General features: G+C 35.5%; 1 protein-coding gene across 3 annotated transcripts in view; it reads right to left on the reverse strand.

Annotated features, from left to right (window-relative positions):
• The window catches only part of LOC122096363 (vascular endothelial growth factor receptor kdr-like), a 179940-nt gene that overhangs the window by 11083 nt on the left and 154098 nt on the right, over positions 1-14759 (reverse strand). For all 3 annotated transcript variants that reach the window (XM_042666894.1, XM_042666892.1, XM_042666893.1), the window contains exons 27-29: positions 14057-14162; positions 5233-5339; positions 1044-1125 (exon numbers count right to left, since the gene is read on the reverse strand). In XM_042666894.1, the coding sequence (XP_042522828.1) occupies positions 1044-1125; positions 5233-5339; positions 14057-14162 (295 nt within the window). The remainder of the gene's footprint in view (positions 1-1043; positions 1126-5232; positions 5340-14056; positions 14163-14759) is intronic.

The following is a 14759-nucleotide window of genomic DNA, read 5'->3' on the forward strand; positions in this document are numbered from 1 at the left end:
TCAAAGATCCAAGGTGTTTGTTTTTTTAACATCAGTTAGTTGTAAAATGAAACCCTGTAACATTTCTATTTGTCCCTACAATCCATCTTGAACATTCACCCCTTTCATTCTTCTCTCCCATCTCCCTCCCCTTCCCAAACCAGTCTCATTAGCTTCTTTGTTCTATTTTCATGCATATACATAGGTTATTATAACTATATTCACTCTCTTTCTTCCTCTCCCTTCACCTGCCCCTCCCACTGGTACCCATACCCCAGCCCAGACACATTTCAGCTTTCTAGTATTCTTTTTACTAAACTGCATGTTGATTATGTAAGGGGTTTCATCATGGTGTCTTACAAATACCATGTTTTAATTAGATGGATCATGTAAATCTAATCTTATATGTGTTCATATTTAAGTCTAATATCCACTTATGAGAGAGAGCATTCAGCCTTTGTCATCCTGAGCCTGGCTTGCTTCACTTTATACAACATTTTCCAACTCTATCCTTTTCCCTACAAATGACAAGATTTCATTCTTCTTTATGGCTGAGAAACATTCCATTGTATAAACCATATTTCAGCAGTCCGTTTATCAGTTGTAGGACATCTAGGCTCTTACCATCACTTGGCTATTGTAAATATAGGTGTGTATATGCCTCTATTATATCCTGGCTTACATTCTTTCAGCTAAATGCCCAATAGTGGTAGGTGCTGGATTGTAGCGTACTTCTCTCTTTGAGAACTCCCAAACTGACTTAGATAGTAGTTTCACTGGTTTACTAGTTTAAAGACTCTACCACAAAACTGAGATTTCATACTCTTAACAATGTAGCAAGATATGAAATCAACATGCATAAATCAGTTTCCACTCTATATACCAATAATAAACATGTTGAAAAAGAAATGAGAAAGACAAACCTATTCATAATAGCTTCAAAAGGAGTGGGGTAGCTAGGCACCCAGGACAAGCATTAAAAAAAAATGTCTCTTTTTGTGTCACTCTTGGTATTTTTTAATTTTGTTTTCCAGTTGCGGGGCTTGAACTCAAATACCACTAACCTCAAACACAGCTTCTTTCTGTTCCTTGGATACCTCTACTTCATCAAATGACCAAATTAGTGGTTCCTTCAGGGGATCGATGCTGTTGTGGAGAAAAAGAGTTTAATTTTTTATGCCTTATTATTATTATAAATTTAAACTTTATTCATCAATATTATTTTAAGGAGCAAATCATAGTTATGTAATTTTAGACATTGGTAAGATGACCAACCACAGGTATCTAATATCCATTCCCTCCTAAAAAAAGACCCAAACAAACTTTTTATCTAAGTAAAGGAGAGGGGAGAGAATTAACATAGTAAAAATGGCAATTCTGGCCAAAGCAATATACAAATTCAATCAATCCCCATGAAAATCCCAACAACTTTCTTAAAAGAAATGGAGAAATCAACTCAAAAATTCATATGGAATAATAAAAGATCTAGAATAGCAAAAACTACGCTTAGCAGGAAGAATAGTGCTAAAGGAATATCATTACTGAACTTCAGCTATATTACAAAGCCATAGTAATAAATACAACTTGGCACTGGCACAAGAATAGGCCTGAGGACCAATGGAACAAATAGAAGACCCAGAAATATTCCTACAAACATATAGCCACCTAATATTTGATAAGGGAGATGAAAACGTAGGTTGGAAGAAAGACAGCCTCTTCAACAAATGGTGCTGGCAAAATTGTTTATCTACATGTAGAAAACTGAAGCTCTATACTCATACACCACCTTGCACCAGAATCAACTCTAAATGTATCAAAAGGCTTCAATGTAAAGCCAGATACTATGAAAATATTACAAGAAGGAGTAGGGTAAACCCTAGCCCTTCTAGGCACAGGTTGACAATTTCTAAATAAAGGATCAGAATCAGAACAAATCAAAGCAAGACAGTAAATGGGATTGTATCAAACTGAAGAACTTCTGCGTGGCAGAGGACACAGCTAGAAAGAGAAATAGAAAACCCACATAATGGAAGAAAATCTTTACTAGCTATGCATCAGACAAGGGCCTCATATCTAAAATATACTTAGAGCTGAAAAATTAACCCCCCCCCCAAAAAAAAGATCTCAAAAACTCAGCAATCCAATCGTAAATGGGCTTAAGACTTAAAAAGAGATTTCTCAGAGGAAAAAAAAAGAATGGCCAATAGACACATGAAGAAATATTCAGCATCTCTGGCCATAAAAGAAATGCTAATCAAAACAACATTGAGATTCTACCTCACTCCAGTTAGAATGGCCATTATCAGGAAAACTAACAACAACAAATGCTGGTGGGGATGTGGCCAAAAGGAACCACTATTACACCATTGGTAGGAATGTAAACTTGTTCAACCACTCTGGAAAACAGTATGGAGGTTCCCTGTGATCTAGTAATAACACTCCTGGGCATTTATCCAATGGACCACAAATCAGGCCACACTAAAGCCACCAGCAAAACCATATTCTTTGCAGCACTGTTCACAGGCAAGGTATGGAATCAACCCAGATGTCCTTCTGTGGGAAAATGGATCAAGAAAATGTGGTATATATACACAATGGAATTCTATGTTTCTATCAGAAAGAATGACATTGCCCCATTTGTAAGGAAATAGAACAAAAAAATTATTAAGCCAAGTAAGCCAGAGCCAAAGAAAAATAAGCTGCATGGTTTCCTTTGTTTGTGGTTAACTCGAATGTGCCTATAAATTTACAAGTAACACACTGAATAATCAATATATATGCACCCACACTAAACTATGATAAATTATACAGGACCCTAGACATTCACACACTGAGGCCAAAGAAGTATATTCATAGGAATGGTTGACAAAGACTCATTTGCTATGTGCATATGATCATATAAAATAATATTGTGTGAAATAAATCCCAAGTAAAGGAAATAAGAGACATTGTTTAGTTGCTACTGTTGCTGCTTTTGTTTTCCTTTGTCTTGTTTATTAGTTTGCTTGTATTTTGGAGGGTAAGTGGGGCACAGAAAAGGTAGAACAAGGGTGAACAAATACATCAGTGGTACTCACTAGACACTACATGGAAAATAAACTATACAAGGGGAGACATGGTTCAAAAAGAATTGTACTCATTACTCATTACCTGAGTCATGCAACTGCAACCCTCTGTATATCAACTCTACAATAACAATGGAGAGCATTAGAGTACATCATGCCAGAGACTGTGTAGAGCAGTGAAACTGAGTTTTATCATTTAGAGAATGGAATGAAAGACTTTGCATCTCAGGGTCACAAACAGAAGGGATTTCTCCCTGAAGGAAAAAGGTAAGCAGGACACCTTAGTAGCCTATCACTTCTATAGATTCATGTAGTCCAGTACTTGAACCAGTCTGGTGGCATATCCCCAGGAGCAGTGATTTTGGCCAAGGGGAGAGTTTGCAATTCAGCACCCTGGCCCATGAAGCACCCTGCCTAACTGACATTCTAAGATTCATTTAAATTGTTTTTATTGAAAACTATTGTAAGCTGGGCATGGTGATTCACACCTGTAATCCTAGCTACTCAGGAGCCTGATATCTGAGGATCACAGTTCAAAGCCAGCCCCAGCAGTAAAGTCCTTCCTATTTCCAATTAACTATCTTTAAAAAAAAGAACTGGAAGTAGAGCTGTGGCTCAAGTGGTGGAGCACTAGCCTTGAACATAAAAGTCCAGAGATAGTGCTCAGGCTCTTAGTTCAAACCACAGACCAGCAAAAAGCAAAAATAAAAACAAAAATCCTACTCTATAAAGTTGAAAGAGACAACTCTTCTCGCAGTGTGCAAGAACTTATAGACAAGGTCAACCTAATCATGCATCAAAAACAAAAATACTGAGAAAGAAAGTTTAGTCAAGATGTATTGTACTCATAAACTGCTTTGTTGAATGGTAACTCCTGTGACCAACTAAAGATAATAAAAATATTAAAAATGAAAGACTACAAGACATGTAGAAGAACATGAAACCAACAAATATCTTCATTATGAGGGTTTCAGAAGAAGTGAAACAAAAAACTTGTTTAACAAAAACAGAAAGCTTTACACTTATTCACAGAATTGTGAATCTCAAAAGTCTCCAAACAGGTTGACTCAAGTACTTACTCCCTGAGGCACATATAATAAAATTGTCAAAAATCAAAGGCTGAGAGAGTTTTATTTTATATCATTCTTTCACTTTCTTTTTTATGGGGCTGGGGATTAATCTGAGGGTCTTATGTGCCCATTACTCCTAGCCACTCAAAGAGAAAAGTTTAAATATAGAAACTAAAAAGCTTTAATTGACACACAAGGGAAAATTCATGAAACAATGAGTCAATTCCACAGCAGACACTATACAATCCAGTAGAGCATGCATGATACATTCAAAGTGCTGGAGAACAGAAAATGCCCATCCATTGAAAATTCTACACACAATAAAATTGTCCTTCATGAATGAAGTAATGGTCAAATATAATTAAATAAGTTGTTATGCTAGTCAAATCATTTTTATTGCCATGACAAAATGGCTGACACAAACATTTTAAAAGAGGAAACATTTATTTTAGTTCTAAGTTTCAGAGTCAATGGTTGGCTGGCTCTACTGCCATGGGCTCATGGAAAAGCTCAGCATCAAGGTGGAAAAGTAAAGGTAATTTACAAGAATCTAACAAAGAATCTAAAAACCAGCAGAACATAATAAGCAATAGCATATGCATTTTTGAATGGATTATCATTCTGTTGATGTGGTTTTCCAACGTATCCTTCTTTTCTACCATGCTAGCAAGAATATTTATTATTTATGTGTCTCATTTTCAAGTGGAAGACATTCTGAAAGAGCCAGACTTAATACTTCCTTCTTTCCAGTAAGGGAGAGAAGAAGTGATTATTTAAAGAGAGTCAGGATAGCCTTCTCATATTTCCCCTTTTTGGAACATGTTTTCATGTGAAAGTATATTCTCCCTCTTGGGGATTCCTGTAGTTTGGGGTTAAGTTTAATCCAGGGAAATGTTAACAATTCCACTTGATTACACACATAAGCCCATCTTCTAAACAAATTTATATCAGCAATAGTCTAGATTCATGACATTCATATAGCTCTAACATTTTTCTCAGTAAGATTTTTATTCAGGTGATATCTCTATTGAAATAACTACCAATTTTAGACAAGTATGCCTATCAAGTTTGTCAAATCAACATCCCAAAGCCATGCCACAGAAACTACTGGATCTCACCTGTCTTCCAGAATGATATCATTTTTCAAGGTTGTTTGCACGGGGTCCAGTACAGTAAAGTTAGCAACTGCATCAGTGACGCTGAGGGGTATATAGTCTTTGCCATCCTGCATGATAAACAAAAATGACAATCAATCTCAAAGGAAAACATGAGATTTGTGAGTCTCTTTCTTGCTTCATTTGACTACAAGAAGAATTTCTGTGTTTTATTGGGCAGTTAAAAAAGCTTGCTGTAGTGCCTGGCACTGGTATCTCGTGAATTTAATCCTAGTTACTCAGGAAGCTGAGATCAGAAGATCATGGTTCGAAACCAGACTGGGCAGGAAAGTCCATGAGACTCTAATCTCCAATAAGCTACCAAAAAGCCAAAAGTGGGGTGAGGTCTGCTCAAGTGGTAGAGCGCCATCCTTGAGTGAAAAAGCCAAAGGGAAAAAAAATATAAGGCCTTATATTCAAGCTTCAGTAGTGGCACAAAGAAAAAAATATGTTTGCTCTATTTCTGCACTTACTTCAATCTCTAATAATAATTTGGCTCTGAACCACTTCTTTGTGTTTGAAAGGGTAAATAGTAAGTCTGCTTTAAAAATTATGGCGGATTCATCATCCATTACAAAAAGGATTTTTCCCTTTTACATTTCTATTTCCTCTACCATCTTTCCTCTTAAACAATTCTCCAAAAGATAAATGAATGCAGTATTTAGTTTTCTATTGCTATGACAAAATGCCTGAGATAAGCAACTTAAGGGAAGAAGGATTTATTTCAGTTCATGGTTTCAGTTTTAGTCCATGATCTATTGCCATGTACTTGAGGCAGAGCTGAAACATCAAGATGGGGAGAATTAATAAAACAACATGGTTCACTCCATAGGAAACATGAGGCAGAGAGAGAGGAAAGTGGGAGATATACGATATATCCCTCAAAGGCATGATTCCAGTGACCTCTTTCATCTAATCAGAACCCACATTCTACTAATTCACTCAGTATGAACTCACTGATGGATTAACCTTATTAATAAAGTTAGAACTTTCATGATTCAATCACCACTCCATGACACTATCAGCTGAGAACTAAGCCTTTGACACATGAGCATTTCTGGGGAACAGTTCATGTCCAAACCACAAAAGAGGACAACTCTTTGGAACATAACAGCTCTGACCATGTTGTGGTATATTACCCATGGTTTTCCTGTTATATACTACCCCTTGGGTTGTCTGATTATATAATCCACCTCTGGTAGTATGTAGAAAATATTATCCAAAGTAAAAATTCAAATATGTTCAAAACAAATAATAACAAGCACCACTTACCTTGTGCCAAGTAATAAAAATTAATACTTTACATATTTTATGTAGTATATCCATCATGAATTATGAAATAAGATTCTATTAGTAGCTCCATTTTACAGATGGGCAGGTTGGGGCATAGAGAAAAAACGTAATTAAGTAATTAAGTAAAGTAAGTAAGAAAATTAAGTAATTTGCCAACGTTAACAGAATAAGTGCTAGGTCCCGATCTGACTCAAAAAAATCTATCTTAAGCACTATTTATTGCCATTCTTGACCACTGTCATTTGAAGTCGAGATTTTCCACAAATCTATACTGTGCAACCTGAACTATTTTAAACCTACTTTCCTATACACTCTCTAGTCACAGCCCTAAGTTTAAGAAACATGCCTGTCTTCTATATTGCCTGTTATAACTAAAACGGAAATTGAAGATTTGGTTTGAATTTTATTGCTGAGGTATAAGAGAAAGGTAATTCCAAGACTGGAAATCATTCCAACATCTTCATTGTACATGTTGCCAGGTGAGGAAGCTAAAACCCAAAAGAACTGAAGAAGTGACTTACCCAATGTTCTTTAGGTACCAAACTTTAGTGGATACTCTTGTATCTAATTACTGAAATACTTTCAAAAATTACTCCCTGTCTCCATGAAATGAACTTGTGTATTAGTATTTATTAAGCAATATTAGGAGCTTGTAAGTACATGAATAAACAGACTAATTTACCTTCTAGAAGTAGGTGGCTTTTGTAAATACCCAGATTAGAATATCACAAAACAAAAACACCAGTTCCTTTACTCATTACCTTGCCCACTATTCTTTTTTTTTTTTAACTGTATTTTTTTTGTCTTTTCTTTTCTGGTACTGGGGATCGAACCCAGGACGTTACACTTGCTAGGCAAGCGCTTATGCCTCTGAGCTAAATCCCAGCCCTTGCCCACTATTCTTTAATAACTAGTTGAAGATTTAAAAGTTCCTTCATCAAGTTACTTCATCTCATATTTTCAACAACACAATTTGTTCGGGGATGGCAATGGAATTGTGGTTCAACACTACTTGGTTTGTTTTGAGATACACAGGGCTTAACTCTTGCCATTTTTGATTTAGAAAGAAAAGTAAAGAGTGAATTTGAGAGAAAACTTCATTAGTAGATGAAGGGATTAGTCGCTATGACTTTTTAATGTTTTGCTTGACTACAGATTGATAAATTCTTGTTTTTGAAATCTGAACTTCTTAGATGAATGAAGCCTCTGGGCTGTTATTCTCCTTACAGTATTCCCATTTTGTTTTTTGTTTGTTTTTTTTTTTTTCAAATGTGACTGTTTTATTTTATTTATTTATTTTTTCAGTATTCCCATTTTGTTCTTTACCATTCTGATGTTTCAGGGGATCTCAGATATCCCTGGTAATGAATATAAGTTCCTAGACAAAATGACTTAAAGGTAAGGGTCAGTCATGTCAAATCTATTTCTTCTTTTAAGACCTTTCTTACCTTCAACTAGAGGTATGCCTTCACCTGGACCTGAGCTCCAAAATTTTCCCCATTTATTTTTTCCTTCGTTTTCTGTTTGTATAGATCATTTTATGGCCTGTTTCTGATTCAAGAGAATTATTGTGGGAGCTTTTTTTAATTGACTGAAGTGATCTCTGCCTGTTGGTATTCACAACCTTGTGTAACTAATACCTTCCTCTCAGAGATAAATTAGAATTATACCTCTTATTTAAATTAGGTATTACTGTGTTTCCAAAGTTGGTAACTAACAATGATCGTTGTATCTGCAGAATGTTTTCTCCATTGTGAGTAGCCCTGGAGATCAGGCTTGGTCTTAAGCATGTTGAGTGAATGAGTGGCTGTTGAGCTATATCCAATCCAGTTCTAGTCCTGTGATAAAAAAATTACTCTTCAACCTTGCCACTATCCAGTCCTGCTTAAACATTGTAGACTCAGCAGAAAAAAAATGGGATGTTACAGCCCAACAACTTTCTCCTGGAGGCAGACATCCCAATGCAATAACAAAAGAAATATTTTTTAAAACCAAGGTAATATGACTTTTCCAAAAGCCAATAATTCCACAACAATGGATTCTAATGGTAGGAAAGTCTATGCAATCCCAAAGAAGTACAAAAATGATTATGAGTGACTAATAAAATTTTAAAAAGAACACAAATTAATACCTGATTGAATTAAAGAAGAATAAACAGCTGAATGAAAAAAGAATATAGGATATGAACTTGGAACAAAAGAAATAGCTAGAAATCCTGATGAAATGAGGCTTATCAAATGAACTCTAAGAAATGGAAACAAGAGCTTTTTTTATTTAAAAAATAAAAAGTCAAAATGAAAATTTAGAAAATAAAAGCTCAATGAATCAAATAAAAACCCCAGTGGAAACTTTTCCTGGGAAACTTGATAAAGTAGAAGACAATGTATCAGGGCTTAAGAAGAAAATGGTCAAACTAGCAACATTCAGAAAACAATAAAGAAAATCAAACTAAAAGAGTATAAAGAGAATGTAAAAGACTTATGGTATAGCATTGACTAAATAAATATAGAAATAAACAGAAAAGACAAAAGAGAAGTAGAAGGGAAAGGCAAAAACATATATTAAGCAAAATAAAAGCACATACTTTACTTTTTCACTTCAGGCTGGCACTCTACCACTGGAGCCATATATATACTTCCAGCTTTTCTGATAATTAACTAGAGATATGAGTCAGATTTCTCTGCCTAGGCTGACTTCAAACCTTAATCTTCAAATCTCAACCTCCTGAGTAGCTAGGATTACAGGCATGAGCCACCAACACCCAAACCTCAGTTTAGTTTTATTCCTTGAATGCACTGATGGTTCAGCATATACAAACAGATAAATGTAATATAGCATATAAACAGAACTAAGGACAAGTATCAATATAAGCAAAACTTCCTTTTAAAATACAATATCCTCTCATGATAAATTTTCCAAAGGGACTAAGAATGTAGAGTTCATACCTCAACATAATAAAGGTATATATGACAACCCTATAGTCAATATTATACTGAATGGTGAAAAAGTAGTGAAAATGCTTTCCTTTAAAACCAAGAATGAAATAAGATTGTTCACTTTCACCATTCTTGTTTTTTAATTTTTATTTATTTATTTTTTGCTGGTCCTGGGGCTTGAACTCATGGACTGGCCAGTGTCCCTAAGCTTCATTGCACTCAAGGCTAGTGTTCTACCACTCCAGCCACAGTGCTACTTCTGACATTTTCTGAGTCATTTATTGGAGATAAGAGTTTCATGGACTTTCCTACCCCAGCTGGCTTCAAACTGCGATCCTCAGATCTCAGCCACCTGAGTAGCTAGGATTACAGGTATAAGCCTCTAGTGCCCAGTGTCACCACTCTTATTTAACCTAGTGCATGAATTCTTGGCCAGAGCAATAAAACAAAAGAAAAAAATAAAAGAATACAAATGAGAAAGGAAGAATGCAAACTATCCATGTTTTCAGATTATATGATCCTAAATACTACACTTGAAGACTCTTAGATCTGATAAACATTTTCAGTAAGGTAGAAGGATACACAATAAATAACATACAAAAGTAGTATATTTTCTATACAGTAATATCACATTCATTGAAAATTAAGTCAAATAGACACACATGCACATGCACACACACACACACACATTCCTAGGCAGAAGCATAACCAAATATATTAAAGACCTGTACAATGGAAGTTGTAAAGAACTGAAGAAATATTAGAAGACATTAGTCCAATGTTCATGAACCAGTATAATAAACATTGTTAGAGTGCACATACACTACCAAACTTAATATATAAATTCAATGAAAGCCCATCAAAATTCTAATGACATCTTTCAAAAAATAGAAAAAAGTCCTAAAATTTACATAGAAATACAGATGATCCTAAATAATCAAAGCAATACTGAGCAAAACAGTAACACTAGACTTAGCGCAAACATATTTCTAACTATACTACAGAGGCATAGTAATAAAAAGAATATCATAAAGACAGACAAATGGGATAAAATATAAATTCCAAAATAGCGTAAGTAGGTATTGCTATCTCATTCTTGACAAAATACCAAAATATGCCTTAGAAAAAGTACAGGGAAAATGGAATCTTCACATATAAAGGCTGACAGGAGGTCTCTATTTCAACCTCTACAAAAAAATCAACTCAGAATGGATTAATGACCTCAATTGAAGACCTAAAATTTTGAAAGTAGAGGGAAAATACAGGTCTAGTACTTCAAATATAAACATAGGCAATGGCTTTTTAAAGGACTACAACAGCCCAGGAAATAATAACAAGAATAGATAGATGAGACTGAAATTGAAAAGCTTCTGTATAGCAATAGAAAGAATCAACAGAGTGAAGAGGTCAACAGAATGGAAGAAAATTTGCCAAATAACCCTCTTACTTATTTATATACAGAACATGTAAAGGACTCAAAAATTAAACACCTAAGGAATAAACTAGCCAATACACAAATGTACAAGTTAAGTCAATCTACATTTTTCAAACAATGAAGTACAAATGGCCAATAAGTACATCAAAATATGTTTGCCAGATTTATAAAATGATTTCTTTGTTGCTTTGTATATACCTCCCCTACGGTATAACCTCTGCTTTCACTGTATTTGATATTAGTATAATTTGGGGAGAGGAAGGGAAAAAACAAATTGTTTAAATAGGGATACAGGTGGACCCATTGCAACAATGAGATGTATAAGTCGTTATGTCGAAAAATGAACTTTACAACTTGCGGGGGAGGGAGGATGGGAAGGGATGGGAAGGAGAAACAAAGGAGGAAGCAACAATGCTTGATAAGAGATGTACTCATTACCTTGCTCATGTAATTGTAACCCCTCTGTATGGTATTTTCACAACAAAAAAAATAAATAAATTTAAAAAAATGTTCCCCGGGCACCGGTGGCCCACACCTATAATCCTAGCTACTCAGGAGGCTGAGATCTGAGGATCGCGGTTCAAAGCCAGCCCGGGCAGGAAAGACCCTGAGACTCTTATCTTCAATAAACCACTAGAAAACCAGAAGTGGCGCTGTGGCTCAAGCAGTAGAGCGCTAGCCTTGAACTGAAGAGTGCAGGGACAGGGCCCAAGCCCAGAGTTCAAGCCACAAGACCGACAAAAAAAAAAAGAAAATTAGTCTATAAAAAAAAAAATGTTCAACATCCTTAGTCATGAGAAAAATGAAAATCAGAACTGCATTGAGATTTCACCTAACCCCAGCAACTACAAACGCAAGTAAGAATGTGAGTGTAGGAGAATGAGCTTTATTCACTGATGGTGGAATATAAATCAGTGTATATGTGATGGAAATATTCATCGAGTTTCTTTAAAAAAAAAAAAGAATTCCCATATTAGCCAATTACACCACTTCTGTGTACATATTCAAGATAATCAAAGTCATATTACTATAGATATATAGTATGTCCTTGTTTATTGGGATAATACCTTCAATTATCTATTCTATCAGCTTAGGTGGCCTGCAATGGAGAGGAAGAAATAATGAAATTGCGATACAGACACAATGAAGATTTTACGTAGCCATTAAGAAGAATGAAATTACCATTTAATGAAAAATGGATGGAAATGCAGATCGTGTTAAGAGAAATCAGCCACTCTTATGAAAACTGATATCACATTTTCTTTCATTTTTGTAGCTTAAGGGGAAAAACAAAAACAAAACAAGATTATGAAAATAGAGGAGTCCTCTAAAAAAGTAAAAGGAAAGGAAAAAGGGAAAGATGAGAGAGGGAGTAATGGAGGAGTGACAATAAAATTAATAAGCCAAATGTGCATGGATTATTAGATTAACTATTTTTTGATATATTTGATAAATATACTTAATTTAAAAGCATTTTAAAACATGAGGAAAAGGTTTTTTCCTTTAATAAAAAAATTTAAGTGAAAGACACTCCAGAGGATTTAGGGAACTCTAGGGTAGGAATTTTCCTTTAAAAAGAATGTTTTATACATAAAATTCATGTTGTACACTCTTAATGATGAAGAAAAATAAGTGGAATCTTTTCTAAAAATGTTACTTGTAACTATCACCAAGTGTCTCACCTATTTTCTTCTAGTACTTTCAGATTTTCATGTCTTAAGGTTTTGATACATTTTGAGTATATTTTTCTACAGAGTTGAGAGTCTGGGATCAAGTTTCAGTTTTTTGCATATGTATACCTAGGGTTCTAAATATCGTGTGTTGAAGAGGGCTCTCCTTTCTCCATTGTGTTTTTGTCACCTTTTTCAAAAAGCATGTTTTTTACACATGTGCAGGCTGATTTCTGAGTTCTCTGTTCTATTCCATTTGTCAGTATATTTGTTTTTGTGCCAATATCATGCATATTGTTTACTATGGCTCTGTAGTATGTTTAGAACTCAGTCATGATGCTTCCAGATTTTTTTCTTTTTCTATAGGACTACTTTGGCAATTTAGGCTGTTTTGTGCTACCATGCAAACTTTAGGAGTTTTTTGGCTAGTACTACAAAGAGTGTCTTTGTTTTTTTTGATAGGTATTTCATTCAATTTGTAGCTTGGTAGGATAGTATGAATTTTACTGATCCATGAACATGAAAACTTTTTCAATTTGTTAATGTCTTCTTTGATTTTTTTTTCTGTGTTTTGTAACCTTTTGTTGTTGTTGGTCGTGGCGCCTGAACTCTGGGCCTGGGTGCTGACCCTCAGGTCTTCAGCTCAAGGCTAGTGCTCTACCACTTGAGCCACAGCGCCACTTCCGGCTTTTTCTGCTTATGTGGTGCTGAGGAATAGAACCCAGGGCCTCATGCATGAGAGGCAAGCACTCTACCACTGAGCCACCTTCCTAGCCCTGTGTTTTGTAATTTGCATTGTAGAAGACTATCACTTCCTTAGATGGGCTTATTATTAGGTATCATTTTTGCATATTTTCTTTGGAGATAGTGTCCCTGGTTGGTCTAGAACTCATGAACTCAAACGATCTTCCTACCCCAGCCTGCTGAGTAACTGGATATAACAGTCACGTTCTGCTGTTCCAAGATGTTCAGTAAATATTTTTGTTAAGGTCTCTAATCACATGTATCCTCTAAAAGTGTTATCATTTAATTTTTGTCAGTCATAGGGCTTGAACTCAGGGCCTGTGAACTGTCCATGAGCATTTTTGCTCATAGCTACCTCTCTACCACTCTGAGCCACAGACCCACTTCCAGTTTTCAGGTGGTTAACTGGAGATAAGAATCTCATGAACTTTCCTGCCAGGGATGGCTTAGAACCATAATCCTCAGATGTCAGCCTCCTGAATAGCTAGGATTATAGGCATGAGCCACCAGCACCTAAGTGTTATTTTCTTCTCTGTCCTATTTAACTTATCTAATCATATTAATTTGCTTATCTTACTCTCCCACAGACTAAAATATTAGCTCCCTCAGGTATGAATATAAGCAAGATCCACCTTCGTAATTCTCTAACTGTTTTAGTGTATAACATGAAAAATCACAGTGAAAAAGAGAATGAAGGAAGTAATACATACCTGCTGAACATTGGCTTGAAGGAGATCTCCAAGCCGCTTGACCAGATCAGAGAAGTTAGGCCTCAAAGTGCATTCACTGTGCCAGCAGTCAAGCATAGTCTGGTAGCTATAGGTTGGAAAAATACAAAGCTAGTATACTTCTCACTGGTTCCCTAACTTTTCTTTTTCTTTTCAATATTGATGATTGCATTTAGAACCTTGTGTTGGCTAGGCAAGTGCTCTACCATGTGAGCCATATACCTTGTCCTTTTTGATTTAGTTTATTTCTCAGAGATAGCCTTGTGCTTTTCCCCAAGCCAGCCTGAAACTGCATATTTCTACCTTTACCTCCTATGTAGCTATTCTTTTAGCCCAGACACATCTCTAACCACAATTCCCTCATCTGTACCTCCAGCATAGCTAGGATTATAGGCAAACGTTAGCACATGAATCCTCAAACTTCATATGGATGATACCTCAGGTCACGCTTCACGATGAATCTAAGTTACATTCTCTGTTTGTGGTCTTATAGTCAAGTTTCTGAAAAGTCTTTGTGGTCCATTCCCACTAATTACCAACATCCTCATCATTCACAGTTGCTTCAGCTTCATATTCTTAAATGTAAGTCATACTCAAGCTACTTGTAACCTCAGATGTTCATAAAACCCTGATGCAATGAGACCAAGCAATTAATTCTGTCACCTAACACTTTGAAAGTACAAAA

The sequence above is a fragment of the Dipodomys spectabilis genome, unplaced genomic scaffold (genome assembly GCF_019054845.1).
Source record: "Dipodomys spectabilis isolate Male_0828 unplaced genomic scaffold, ASM1905484v1 ptg000370l, whole genome shotgun sequence".
Taxonomy (NCBI): domain Eukaryota; kingdom Metazoa; phylum Chordata; class Mammalia; order Rodentia; family Heteromyidae; genus Dipodomys; species Dipodomys spectabilis.